Source organism: Elephas maximus, chromosome 8, assembly GCF_024166365.1.
Source record: "Elephas maximus indicus isolate mEleMax1 chromosome 8, mEleMax1 primary haplotype, whole genome shotgun sequence".
In the NCBI taxonomy this organism is placed as follows: domain Eukaryota; kingdom Metazoa; phylum Chordata; class Mammalia; order Proboscidea; family Elephantidae; genus Elephas; species Elephas maximus.
In genome coordinates this window covers 15,520,137-15,533,887 of record NC_064826.1, presented here as the reverse complement: position 1 = coordinate 15,533,887, position 13,751 = coordinate 15,520,137, and the positions used below count along the sequence as shown (strand labels likewise).

At 43.1% G+C, this 13,751-nt stretch overlaps 1 protein-coding gene across 2 annotated transcripts in view; it reads right to left on the bottom strand.

The window, feature by feature from the left end:
• SLC35B4 (solute carrier family 35 member B4) overlaps window positions 1–13,751 on the bottom strand; it is a 41,452-nt gene that overhangs the window by 16,628 nt on the left and 11,073 nt on the right. For both annotated transcript variants that reach the window (XM_049894660.1, XM_049894659.1), the window contains exons 2-4: window positions 7,836–7,949; window positions 2,808–2,910; window positions 1,579–1,628 (exon numbers count right to left, since the gene is read on the bottom strand). In XM_049894660.1, the coding sequence (XP_049750617.1) occupies window positions 1,579–1,628; window positions 2,808–2,910; window positions 7,836–7,949 (267 nt within the window). The remainder of the gene's footprint in view (window positions 1–1,578; window positions 1,629–2,807; window positions 2,911–7,835; window positions 7,950–13,751) is intronic.

The window sequence follows — 13,751 nt, the reverse complement described above, 5'->3', positions numbered from 1 at the left end:
AGTTCATTAGGGAAACTGAGATGCTTGAGAAAGGCCCTGCACATTTGGGGTAAATATCAGGAGAATACAAGTCCTTCTGTGACATGTTCCTTTGTATCCCTGTTATGGGGCCAGAATCAAAGGTTGGAAGGACCACAGGTATGTCCCAAGGTGGTGATCTGGTAATTTCAACACTACTGAGAAGCACAATGGTCACTTCAAACACAACAAATCTGAATATTATATAAACATGCATGCTTAAATGCTGAGAACCCAGAAGGCCATCAATGACAATTGCACTTATGTGGGGAATACATAAGCCTCAGGAGATACAGCGTTCATGATAAGGAGCCTAATCCAAAACCAAATCTGCTGCCGTCGAGTCGATTCCAACTCAGAGTGACCCTACAGGACAGAGTAGAACTGCCCCATAGAGTTTCCAAGCAGCACCTGGCAGATTCGAACTACTGACCTCTTGGTTAGCAGCCGTAGCACTTAACCACTATGCCACCAGAGTTTCCAAGGAGCCTAACAGAGAAACCAAAAACCAAACCCATTGCCACTGAACCGATTCTGATTCATAGCAACCCTATAGGACAGAGTAGAGCTGCCCCATAGGGTTTCCAAGGAGTGGCTGGTGGGTTCGAACTGCCAACCTTTTGGTTAGCAGCTGTAGCTCTTAAGCACTACGCCACCAGAACTCCACAACTGCCCTTTTATGATACAGGCATCATTACTTAAAAATCTAGGCTCTCACACGCTGAACTGACAGGTTCCCTTCTAAGCTAGTACAGTTCCAATACTAGGGCTGGATACGCAATACACTGAGAAATTTCCCAGACTCTATGTGTAAAGCCCTTCTCCTTGAGAATGAGAGTGAGAGTGAGAGTGAGGCCCAGAATGAAGGTGGAAGATACTGGCTTTGAAAAAGCATCCCAGGTACTTCTGACATTTCCCACCTACCCTTGAAAAAGCCATTGGTGACAGAGTCATGAAGAACTTTTCTGAAACTTTCCATCCCATCTTCTTGGCCATTTAGGCCTTTTAGGAATTTCTTTTCTAATATGTATGATCATCCTTTGGTTCATTACTTTGCACTGATGAACACCTTCTACGACACCACTGCCAAGAGAACTTCTGTGCTGTTGGAAGTGTCTGTATCTGGGCTCTTCAATATGGTAGCCCCTAGCCACATGTGGGGACTAAGCATTTCAAATGTGACTAGTGAGGCTGAGAAATGAAATATTCTAGTTAATTTTAAGTAATCTAAATGCAAACAGTTGCATGTGGCTGGTGGCTACCATACTGGACAGAGCAATTCTAGATCAATTCGCTTAGTAGGTTAGCACGGTACTAATGACTCAATAACAGGAGCTAGTCAGCTCTACTCTGAGGAGACGCTTCTCCAAAGCCACAGGTGGGGCCTTACTTGGTCAACTGCCTCATAAATGTGCATCACTGGTCACAAAGAGAACTGAAAAAAAGGTAGAAGGCTAAGAACAAGCATATCCCCATGATGGGAGAAGGAATCCAGATGACTAGCTATGGATGTTGGCTCAGGATAGCACTCCTATACATAAAATATGAAAGTGCATTTACCTTTTCTTCAAAATGATAATTCCCAGAATCATGCTGGCAATCAAAGAACCCTGCAGCAGAGAGAACAGGAAGAGAGAGTTAGCATACTAGGAAAAGACAGTCACATAATTCAAGATAAATTGGAACATGGGTGGGGGCGGGGAGGGGAAATAGAACGGAGGTTATGATGATTAATAAGTAAAGTTCAGTTTTCTCCTAAGATAGCAAAAAATATAGACCACAAAAACCTATCAGGTAAATTAGTAAAACCTTTTAAAGATGACAATGAGAATAAAAGTGGTCAACTCCTAGCTGAAGCTAAGGCTGGCAGGAATAAATTATATCACAGATTTGTTTTTTGGTCAAATTTCCCATCTATCTAATTTGTAAAAGCTTTTAACAAGTGGTCCTCCTGCCTCCCCACAGCCTTAGTGAAAGTCACATGAGGATCTATTTATTCTCTGGAAGGTGTCCATCAATCAGCAAGTACTTACTGAAAGCCTACTGTGTGTTCAACACTTGGGAGGCCATCTTAGTCATTATAATTGGCCTTAGAAATTCCCTTCGGGACTAGCACATTCGACCTCCCAAGAACCTCCAACACACAGTATAATGTTATAACTCCAATTATCACCTATTTTGCATTCTTCTGCAATTCAAACTATATTCGCCTTGAAGTTCCCTTCAGGGAACACTCTGTTGTCATTTATATCAGTACTACACCCAGACCTCCCGCCACGCATGGGACAGAGAAGACCACTACTGCTTCAGGAGAAATCCTTCCTTCAGCAAGAGTCTTCCTTTATGTAATTATCTCAAGCCTCTGCTTAAATAAAATCAGAAAAGCAAGGTACCTCTTTCGTGTACTAGAAGCCAACTGAACTTTATGGAAGAAACAAAAAGTAAGGGATGAGAAGTTAAATAAGATTAAAATCCAGTTTAAATATAAAAATCAACTAGATGAAGGAAATTAAAGGTAAAATCTATTTCTGAGGGAACTTTTAATTTTCCTTTTAGGAATCACTCCTCAGAGCTGGGCCAAATGAAATAAAGCAAACCCTCACTTCCAGTCACTCTCTTTTCCCCTCACTTCTCAGGTGAAAGCCATCCTGTCTGGTCACTCGCTCATGACGCCCATTCTCATACTCTAGACTTTTCTCCTCACAAGACTTTCTACTTTTGCTGTGTTTCCGATCTACCTAGTTGGCAACATTGTCAGGGGACGCACGCGTGCCAACGGCAGCACTCACAGATCTAAATATCATGTGCAGGGGCATGGCGATGTTGAGATTCAGGGCGTAGTTGTTCACCACACTGACGGTGAAGAACATGGTGACCATCACGGCGTAGTACCTGGAAAGCAAGGGGACACCCCATCACACGGAATCTACCACTTCAGGAAGATCAAGCCAAGAAGGAAATATATTCTTGGTTAAAAAAAGTATTTTGGATGTTTTCACAGTGTTAAAGGATTGTGTCACTATTATTTTGTGAAGCCCAATATTGCTGTTGTAAGGTGCCGGTCAGACTCATAGCGACCCCATGTGACAGAGCCGAACTGCCCCACAGGGTTTTCTAGGCCATAAGCTTTACGAGAGCAGATTGCCAGGTCTTTCTCCCATGATGCCACTGAGTGGGTTGGAACCACCAACCTTCTGGTTAGTGGCTGAGTGCTTAACCGTGTCACCACTCCTTGAAGTCCCACACTAAGTACATATGAAAGTACTTTACAAGCCAGACTGATACGTGATAAGTCTGGACTACAGATTGTTAAAAAATAAAAAACACTTTTATTATGTTTAAAATATACATAGCAACTTAAAACTAGGCTTCAGAAGTGTTAGCTGATAGACATGGCAGGTTTTTTAAAGTGAACAGATAATTTTTCTTATTGTATCAATTTTTTATATTTTATTTTCGTATACCTCTGAAATACCTGAAGATGATTATTTCTCTCAAATAGTTCCTCCACACTCCTGTTTATGTATTTTTCACTATTTCTAAAGAAATGTTTTGCCAAGCTGAGGGCTACTTTGAGCCCAGCGACTGTTAAAGTTATCCCACGTTCTGGATCAGCAGCACCTGAATGAGGACATTGTTCACCTCGTAAAGATTTGTATTTAAAATCAGGGTTTTGGGGGAGTTGATAGCTCTTAAAATAAAGACAAAAACTTAAACAACAACAAAAAAAAAAAATCCAGTGACTCCAACAACTTAGAAAGACAAAGGAATGAAGGCAAGTGAACAATCAATGAACAAATAAATAACTAAATAAGCTTACATTTTTAGGCCCTACTTTGATCTAGAAAACATTTCGGATGCTTTCAGACCTATTTTGCTAAATTATATAAACTTGCCATGTTTTGTCGGACAAAAAGGGGTGAATACCAGCAATTTCATATGATTCAACCTAATACATGCAATCAGAGAAAAGGTAACATTTAAAATAAAAAACAATGCAGGACCAAAGTAAGTAAGACACACAATATCGGAAGTTTAAATTTCAACACAAGCCCCCATGTATTTGCTTATGGTGGGTCACAAACATTGTTTTAAGCTTTCTAACTTCAAGACAAAAAGGAAATGAGATTATTTACATCATATTTTCAGCTCCTTAGAATTACTAATGCAGAAAACAGTATCTCCCATTGGTGTACATGAAGAGGTTTCTTGGAAATGTCACCTCTCAATAAATAGGCTAAGGACTTTCAAAGACTCGGTTCCAAGTGACATTCTTCACAGTGGAGTTCAGGAACATGAGGGGCGGGGCGCAGGGCACTACAGGCCAGAGTGGAGGCTGTGTGGTGGTCTGCACTGATCACCTGACCTGTGTAAATTCTGGAACATGAGGGGCGGAGCGCAGGAGGCTACAGGCCACGGCAGCCAGGGCAGAGGTGGTGTGGTGGTCTGCACTGATCACCTAACCTGTGTAAATTCAGGAACATGAGGGGCAGGGCGCAGGAGGCTACAGGCCAGGGCAGAGATGGTGTGGTGGTCTGCACTGATCACCTGACCTGTATAAATTCAGGAATATGAGGGGCGGGGCGCAGGGGGCTACAGGCCAAGGTAGAGGTGGTGTGATGGTCTGTGCTGATCACCTGACCTGTGTAAATTCTGGAACATGAGGGGCGGGCGCAGGAGGCTACAGGCCAGGGCAGAGGTGGTGTGGTGGTCTGCACTGATCACCTGACCTGTGTAGATTCTGCAATACCTGCAGTGATCTTCCCTGGTATATTTCCTGAACTGCTAGTTCCTTCAAGATGTGTTATGGAAAAAGGGGAAAAGACTGTGGAAAACGAAAGGTTTCAAGAGTAGTCCCTAGGAAACTGATGATGATAATCAGCAAATTAAAGGCCCTGAATAGTTGTATCCAGTGTTTCCCTGACATTTTAATCTTGGAACCCTTTTTTCTGGGTTTCACAGTCCCATACTCTTCAGAAAATGCTGGTCTTTGTGCACAAATACCCAGCCTTTTCCACCTCCGCACACCTGAAGAATATGATGGCAATACGTCTCCATCTATGTTCCCTGACTAGAACCTATTGTTTGCTGTTAGGCATTGAGCCATATGCCCCAACAGGAAGCCACTGTCGTTCGTTGTCATGGAGTCTGTTCTGACTCATGGTGCCCTCACCTATGCAGAACAGAATTGCTCTACAGGGTTTTCAAGATTGTGACCTTTCAGAAGCAAAGCACCAGGCCTGTCTTCTGAGGAGCCTCTGGGTGGGTTCAAACTGCCAACCGTCTGGCTAGTAGTTAAGTGCTTAACCATGTGCACCACCCAGAGACTCCTAATAGGCAGCCAAACGAGGGCTAAATGAACGCAGTCTAGGTAGTTTGAGTTGCTTTACAATGAATACAGAACACAGCATTACATACGAGCAAAACCGCTAGCAACAGCTAAGTAATGTGCTATCGGTGATGACTTCACAATGTTCCTTGCCAAATTTTCTCATTCCTATCCTGAAGAGATACCATCTGGAGACACAGTGTGTCAAGGACAGAGTGTATCAGGATAATCAATTCCAATTTATCCAACATGGCTGCCCGCACAGCGCTGCCTCGTAACTGCTCATGGGGAGGAGTGACACGGGCAAGGCCTGGATTCCAGCTTCACACACGGAAGGTAAACAGCTGCCACAGACAGGACACACTTGGGGGTCTGGCTGTTAGGGCATGCTCACGGGGAGCCTCAGCAGGCAGAGCAGGGAGCTCGGACTTCATTCTGAATATAGCGGTACCACTGAGGGCTTGTGAGCTGGAGGGGGCCTGAGAAAGCTGTCGGAAGCTAAAAGTAGAGGGATGAAGAGGTGGGAAGCAGGGAGGTCAGGCAGCTAGGGTACTACTATAAGTTACGGGGCAAGTAATAAGTCCCTGAACTACACCCATGGAAGCAGAACAGGAAAGGTAAAGGGAGAAGGGAAAGGGCCAGAGGAGTCAAAAACACTGCCATTCCTACTGTGATATAAATGCTAGCCTTCAGGAGGACACAGCTTTATGAAAAACAAAAAGTATTTAGAATATTCAGCCCCACATGAGAAGACTTACAACATTAATAAGGAAATCCAGCCAGGTTCTCACCAGCTGGCTCCCAGGAACGTGGTAAAGGACACTGGCAATGATCAGCCTTCACTTCAGTATCTGGACACAGTCACGCCAGAATGTCGCCCTCTAAGGGATTAAGTCACAGCATCCTACCAAGTACTCAAAAATGCACGGCCTACACTTTTACTCAAGTCTCTCACGGCAAGAATGCTGAGTTTTCAACACGGTGTTTATTATAAGAACTGCCCCGTGAGTAGAGTATGCAATCTGGACTCACGGACGGAGGTCTGCAATCGACCGTTTGGCTTGGCTTGCCAGGCAGCTTTAAAAAGGAACAGGCGCACTCTTCAACCGTCTGAGAGCCTTCTCGACACAAAGGACAGCATATATTGTGGTAAAACTAGGCTTCTGACTGATTATGCAGCCCTGGCAGTGCAGCGTTTAAGAGCTGTGGCTGCTAACCAAAAAGGTCAGCAGTTCAAATCCACCAGCTGCTCCCTGGCAACCTTTTGGGGCAGTTCCACTCTGTCTTATCGGGTCGCTGGGAGTCAGAATGGACTTGACAGCAACAGGTTTGGTTTGGGTTTATACTCTACATGGAGCCCTAGTAGCGCAGTGGTTAAGTGCTCTGCTGCTAACTAAAAGGTCGGTGGTTTGAACCCACCAGCTACTCCACGGGAGAAAAGACCTGGTAATCTGCTCCCATAAAGATTACAACCTGGGAAACCCTATGGGGCAGTTCTACTCTGTCATCTAGGGCCCCTATGAGTTGGGATCAACTTGATAACACACAACAACTTACTATACATACACACACACAGAGAGCTGTGTCCATCATAGTTATAAGTGTTGCAGCAAGAACTTTATACTGAAAATGAGATCCCTGAAGTTTCACAACATATTAACTTCAGAAATAAATTCTTGTTCTACTGATACCTTTCATACAAATTTTATGGAAGGATGATTTATGCTCCTTTTATACAGGTCCCGGAAAAGCTCTTCTTTTAAAAAACAAAAGTTAAAAGGCTTTGTCATGGATTGAATTGTGTTCCCATAAAAAATACGTGTCAATGTGGTTAGGCAATGATTTCCAGTATTATTTTATTGTCTATCATTTTGTCATCTGATGTGTTTTCCCTATGTGTTGTAAATCCTATCACTATGATGTAATGAGTTGGATTAAAACCAAAAAAACCCACCGCTGTCAAGTCGATTCCGACTCATAGTGACCCTACAGGACAGAGCAGAACTGCCCCCTAGAGTTTCCAAGGAGCGCCTGGCGGATTTGAACTGCTGACCTCTTGGTTAGCAGCCGTACTACTTAACCACTACACCACCAGGGCTTCCAACAAGATGGATTAGTGGCAGTTATATTGATGAGATCTACAAGATTAGATAACATCTTAGCCAATCTCTTTTGAGATATAAAAGAGAGAAGCAAACAGACAGACACGGGAACCTCATACCACCAAGAAAGCAGTGTTGGAAGCAGACTGCATCCTTTGGACCGGAGGTTCCTGCGCAAAGAAGCTCCCAGACCAAGGGAAAACTGATTATACGGACCTTCCTCCAGAGCCAATAGAGAAAGCCTCTCCCTGGAGCTGACGCCCTGCATCTGGACTTGTAGCCTATTAGGCTGTGAGACAATAATTTCTCTTTGTTAAAGCCATCCGCTTGTGGTATTTCAGTTACAGCAGCACTAGATGACTAAGACAGACTTCAACGTGCCATACCTTATTGGGATAGCTGGTCGCTTCCTTCCTAAATCCGCTTCAAAGAGAAAGCCTTCCACAGCAATAAATAAAAACTGTGCAAATGTCACGATATTCCCACATCCTGGATGCTTCCTGCATCAGTAGACAGGAAAAAAGAAAACAAAAAAAGGCACAAAAATGAGATACAGGGCACTGACGAGACTTGTTACATTGACAGTTCCTGAATAGTAGGGAGGATCGATTTCAACTGCCCATCGTCCCTCTTTCCCTAGGCTTTCACGTTCCATGGATCACAGACATTTAGCATTGTACCCACAGGGCAAAATCCTGACTGTCAAGCTTTCTCATCTGACTTCTGCCTAGGTCTACCAGGCCACGGGTAAGAATCTCTCTGGTATGCTCCTTCCTAGAACTACGACACACCTCTCCTAGTAAGCTGCAGGAAATCAGTCATATGTTCTTACTGAAATCCTTACTTAGCCAAGAGGTCTTCAGTGAAGATTCTGGAATGTTTCTACCTCAGTGCAACCAGGAATCACGGAGACTGCTGTCAATCGAGGAAATGTACCTTGTGTGGATAACAGGGCATCACTGTAGATAGTGCCCAAGGGGATAAAAACGGCTTCTTGCAGCTGGGGAGGGGGCAATCTTACTCCTTTTATAAGTATAAAGCTCAGATATATATACATAGAAATACAGTATATCTGTGGAGCAGTGATTAAGAAAAAATGTCTAAACAGACTCCTTGGGAGGACAATAATGAAAACAAGGTTGGGAGACACTGCCAGTCTACTACTCTCCACAACACTTAACACGGTATTCAAATATACAGGCAGTCATCAGGTTACTACCTTTGGACTTACACACAACCGGGAGTTATGAACCAATCCCTATAAAGATTGCTCTATTAAATAGTCAAGGTACATACAATGGTTCATACTAACAAAGGTGCTACTTTGCAAGACCCATCAAAATATTATTACTGTATTATTATCCTGAACATGTTTTCGTGTACCTGGAAGTGTGTTTTTAATGTTTTTTATGCACAGAAATGTACACTATATACTACATACTATATACTAAGACAAACATTTGACTAACATTAGATAAGAACCGTACCTGTTCCAACTTACGTACAAATGCGACTTAAAGACAGACTTAGGAATGGAACTCATCCCTAATCCAGGAACTACCTGTAATAGGCACTCGACAGGTGTTCGGGGAATTAAATTGAACCTCTTTGGCAATCTATGGAAGGGTTAGAGAATCTTCTCAGTGACTGCTAGGAACAAGTTCATATAGCAGAAAAATTCCTGTTGACATGTCTCATGAGGCACTCTGAGAAAATTAGTTACTTAAAATGTTTATGGTTTTCTTGAACTCGTCCTCCATTGGGTCTGCTCAATCATCAGAAGTACAAAACGAGCAGCTAGTTGTCTTTGCCTTCCTGCAGCTGCCAGGTTTCCGTATTACTAATTCTCACGTGCCTTCATATTCTATATTTTCATTTTGACCAAGGACGTTTACAGCTTGTGATTAGAAGGACTTAACTGCATTGCCAAATACTAATACATGCATTTTATATTAAGACAATGCTATTTATTAAACACTCCACTCTCTATTGGTGGTATTATTATTAAATAGCAAGGCCAGGGTATACAAATTCTCAAACCACCTATCACACGTGAACACAGACCGTCCCAGACGTGAGTCATTCTTGTGTAGGACTACGCTTGCCATCTTTAGGAACACTGTTACTGCTCATTTAGCCCCACTGCCCATGAAGGGAAGGAGTCCTGGTGGCGCAGTGGCTAAGTGCTCAGTTGCTAACCGAAAGGTCGGTTGCAAACCCAATTCTCCACAGAGAAAAGGCCTGGCGATTTGATCCCATAAAGATTTACAGACTTGGAAACCCTATGGAGAAGTTCTACTCTGTCCTGTCGAGCTGCTATGAGTCAGAACTGACTGAACTGCAACAATAAGTTTGTTTTTCTTTGGCCCATGAAGGTTTCCTTGAAAACTACTGCTTTATATTCAACAATTTCTCTTTGAGCATTTATTATGGTCAAGGGACAGGTTAAATGTTGCAGGAATCCATAAAAGATCATGGAAGACATTCACAGCATTCAAGGAGCAAATTAAAACCACTAAGTACAGGGAGGCCTGGTGGTGCAGTGGCTAAGCACTCACCTGGTAACCAAAAGGTCAGTGGGAGGCCTGGTGGTGCAGTGGCTAAGCACTCACCTGGTAACCAAAAGGTCAGTGGTTTGAACCCACCAGACGCTCCTCAGGAGAAAGATGCGGCAGTCTGCTTCCATAAAAAAAAAAAAAAACAAAAAACTGCAGTATAGTCTTTTCTGACTCATAGTGACCCTACAGGACAGAGGAGAACTGCCCAGCAGGGTTTCCAAAGAGCAGCTAATGGATTCGAACTCCTGACCTTATGGTTAGCAGCCGAACACTTAACCACTGGTGCGATCCCATGGGGCAGTTCCACTCTGTCCTACAGAGTTGCTATGAATTGCAATTGGCTCGATAGCAATGGGTTTTTGGTTTGGTTAGCCTAAGCAGAAGGGACAGGAAAAGGAACTTCAGCTCCAGGTAGCTCCTAGTGCACCACTTCTCAGCTCCGGCTAGGCACTAGAATCACTGCTCTTTATAAGCCCAGATGCTTCAACCTCCCAGCTGTGATTTAACTGGACTGTACTTTTAAAAGCTTCCCACTTGTTTCTGACGTGCAACCAGGGTTGAAAACCACTAGTCTAGGTCTGGTGAAAGGGACAGGAGTTGTGTGGTTGTGTATGTCTGTGTGTTTAAGATCCACAGGCAGTTCCCATGTGCTGCCTCGGGCTGAGAAACACCATGTTCCACAGTGGTTAAACGTACAGACAACATACAAGATCCAGGTTTATCACATCCTATGTGACAGTGGAAGTTAATTATCCTAAGTCTAGTTTTCTAACCTGTGAAATGGGAATGGAATTAGTGCCTATCTCATTGGTTTTCTGTAGAGTAAATGTGCCAATTCCTGAAAAGCACTTAGCACACCACCTGCCAGAGAGAGTAAAAGGCAAAGAACACAACGCAAGGACTGCCAGCATTTAGGACCTTGCATGTTGCAGTCCCACCATCGCACCACGCATCTATCAGTCTGTTGTACGGTGGTGGCTTGTGTGTTGTTATGATGCTAGAAACTTTGCCACCACTATTTCAGATACCAGCAGGGTCACCCATGGGGGACAGATTTCAGCAGAACTTCCAGACTAAGACAGACTAGCAAGAAGGACCTGGCAGTCTATTTCTGAAAAAAATTGGCCAGTGAAAACCTTATAAATAACAGCGGAACACTGTCTGATATAGTGCCAGAAGATGAGCCTCTCAGGTCAGAAGGCACTCAAAAGATGTCTGAGGAGAAGCTGCCTCCTCAAAGTAGAGTCCCCACCTTAATGATGCAGATGGAGTCAAGTTCTGAAACCTTCATTTGCTGATGCTTGACTCAAAATGAGGACAGACAGCTGCAAATGTCCATTAATAGTTAGAATGTGGAATGTATGAAGTATGTGTCTAGGAAAATTTGAAGTTGTCAAAAATGAAATGGAATGCATAAACATCGATATCCCAGGCATTAGTGAGCTGAAACGGACTGGCATTGGCCATTGTGAATTAGAAAATCATATGGTCTATTACACTGGGAATGACAACTTGAAGAGGAATGGCATTGCACTCATCTTCAAAAAGAACATTTCAAGGGCTATCCTGAAGTACAACGCTGTCAGTAATAGGGTAATATCCATACACCTACAAGGAAGACCAGTTAATATGACTATTATACCAATTTACGCACTAACCACTAATGCCAAAGATAAAGAAATTGAAGATTTTTATCAACTTTTGCAGTCTGAAATTGACCAAATGTATAATCAAGATGCATTGGTAACTACTGGTGATTGGAAATGTGAAAGCTGGAAACAAAGAAGAAGAACTGGTAATTGGGAAATATGACCTTGGCGATAGAAATGAAGCCAGAGATCGCAAGACAGAATTCTGTAAGACCAACAACCTATTCATTGGAAATACCTTTTTTTCAACAACATAAATGACAACTATACACGTGGGCCTCGCCAGACAGAAAACACAGGAATTAAATCAACTACACTGGTGGAAAGAGATGATACAGAAGCTTAATATCATCAGTCAGAGTAAGACTGGGAGCCAACTGTGGAAAAGACTATCCACTGCTCATACGCAAGTTCAAGTTGAAGCTGAAGAAAATTAAGACAAGTCCACCAGAGTCAAAGCACGACCTTGAGAATATCCCAGCTGGATTTAAAGACCATCTCAAGAACAGATTTGACTCACTGAACACTAATGACCAAAGACCAGACAAGTTGTGGGACGATATCAAGGACGTCATATATGAAGAAAGAAAAAGGTCATTAAAAAGACAGGAAAGAAAGACCAAAATGGATGTCAGAAGAGACTCTGAAACCTGCTGTTGAATGCAGAGCACCTCAAGTGAATGAAGAAATGATTAAGTAAAAGAGCTCAACGGAAGGCTTCAAAGGCTGAAAGCAGAGAATACCAGAAAGATGTTTACTGGTGTTTTACTATGCAAAGGCATTCAACTGCATGGATCATAACAAATTACGGATAACACTGTGAAGAATGGGAATTCCAGGACACTGAATTGTGCTCATGAGGAACCTACACATAGACCAAGAGGTATCATTCGAACAGAACAAGGGGATACTGCGTAGTTCAAAATCAGTGTGTGTCAGGGTTGTATTCTTTCACCACACTTATTCAGTACGCATGCTGAGCAAATAATATGAGAAGGTGGCCTATATGAAGGAGGACACAGCATCAGGATTGGAGGAAGACTCATTACCAACTGCGTTATGCAGATGACACAACCTTGCTTGCTGAAAGTGAAGAGGACTTGAGGCACTTACTGATGAAGATCAAAGACTACAGCCTTCAATACGGATTACACCTCAACATACAGAAAACAAAAATCTTCACAGCTGGACCAATAAGCAGCATCATTATAAATGGAGAAAAGACTGAAGTTGTCAAGGATTTCATTTTACTTGGATCCACGATCAATGCCCATGGAAGCAGCGCTCAAGAAATCAAACAACGCATTGCATTGGGGAAATCTGCTGCAAAAGACCTCTTTAAAGACAAGATGTCACCTTGAAGACTAAGGTGGCCTGACCCAAGCCACGGTATTTTCATTCACCTCGTATGCATGCAAAAGCTGGACAGTGAATAAGGAAGACTGAGGAAGAATTTACGCCTTTCAATTATGGCGTTGGCAAAGAATATTGACTATATCATAGATGGTCAGAAGACCAAAGTCTTGGAAGAAATACAGCCAGAATGCCCCTTAGAAGTGAGGATGGTGAGACTTCGTCTCTCATACTTTGGACATGTTATCAGGAGGGACCAATCCCTGGAGAAGGACACTATGCTCAGTAGACAGTCAGCAAAAGAGAGGAAGACCCTCAACAAGATAGATTAACACAGTGGCTGCAACAATGGGTTCAAACAAGCAGGACTGGGCAGTGTTTCACTCTGTTGTACATAAAGTAGCTATGAGTTGGAACCGACTAGACGGCACGTAACAACATACCTGAATTAAAGGAGCCCTGGTAGCACCATGGTTAAGCATTTGGCTGCTAACTGAAAGGTCAGCGGTTAGACCTGGTGATCTGCTCCTACAAAGATTTCAGCCTAGGAAATCCTATGAAGCAATTCCACTCTGTCCTATAGGGTCACTATGAGTGGGAATCCACTAGAGGGCCACAGTTTTAATTTTTTTTATACCTGAATCAATCCTGTTTGGAAATAGGGTTTTCTTTGTTATGTTCATGAGGCCATATCAGTGTAGGGTGTGTCCTAAAGCTAACCAACCCTGACGTGGAAGGTGCG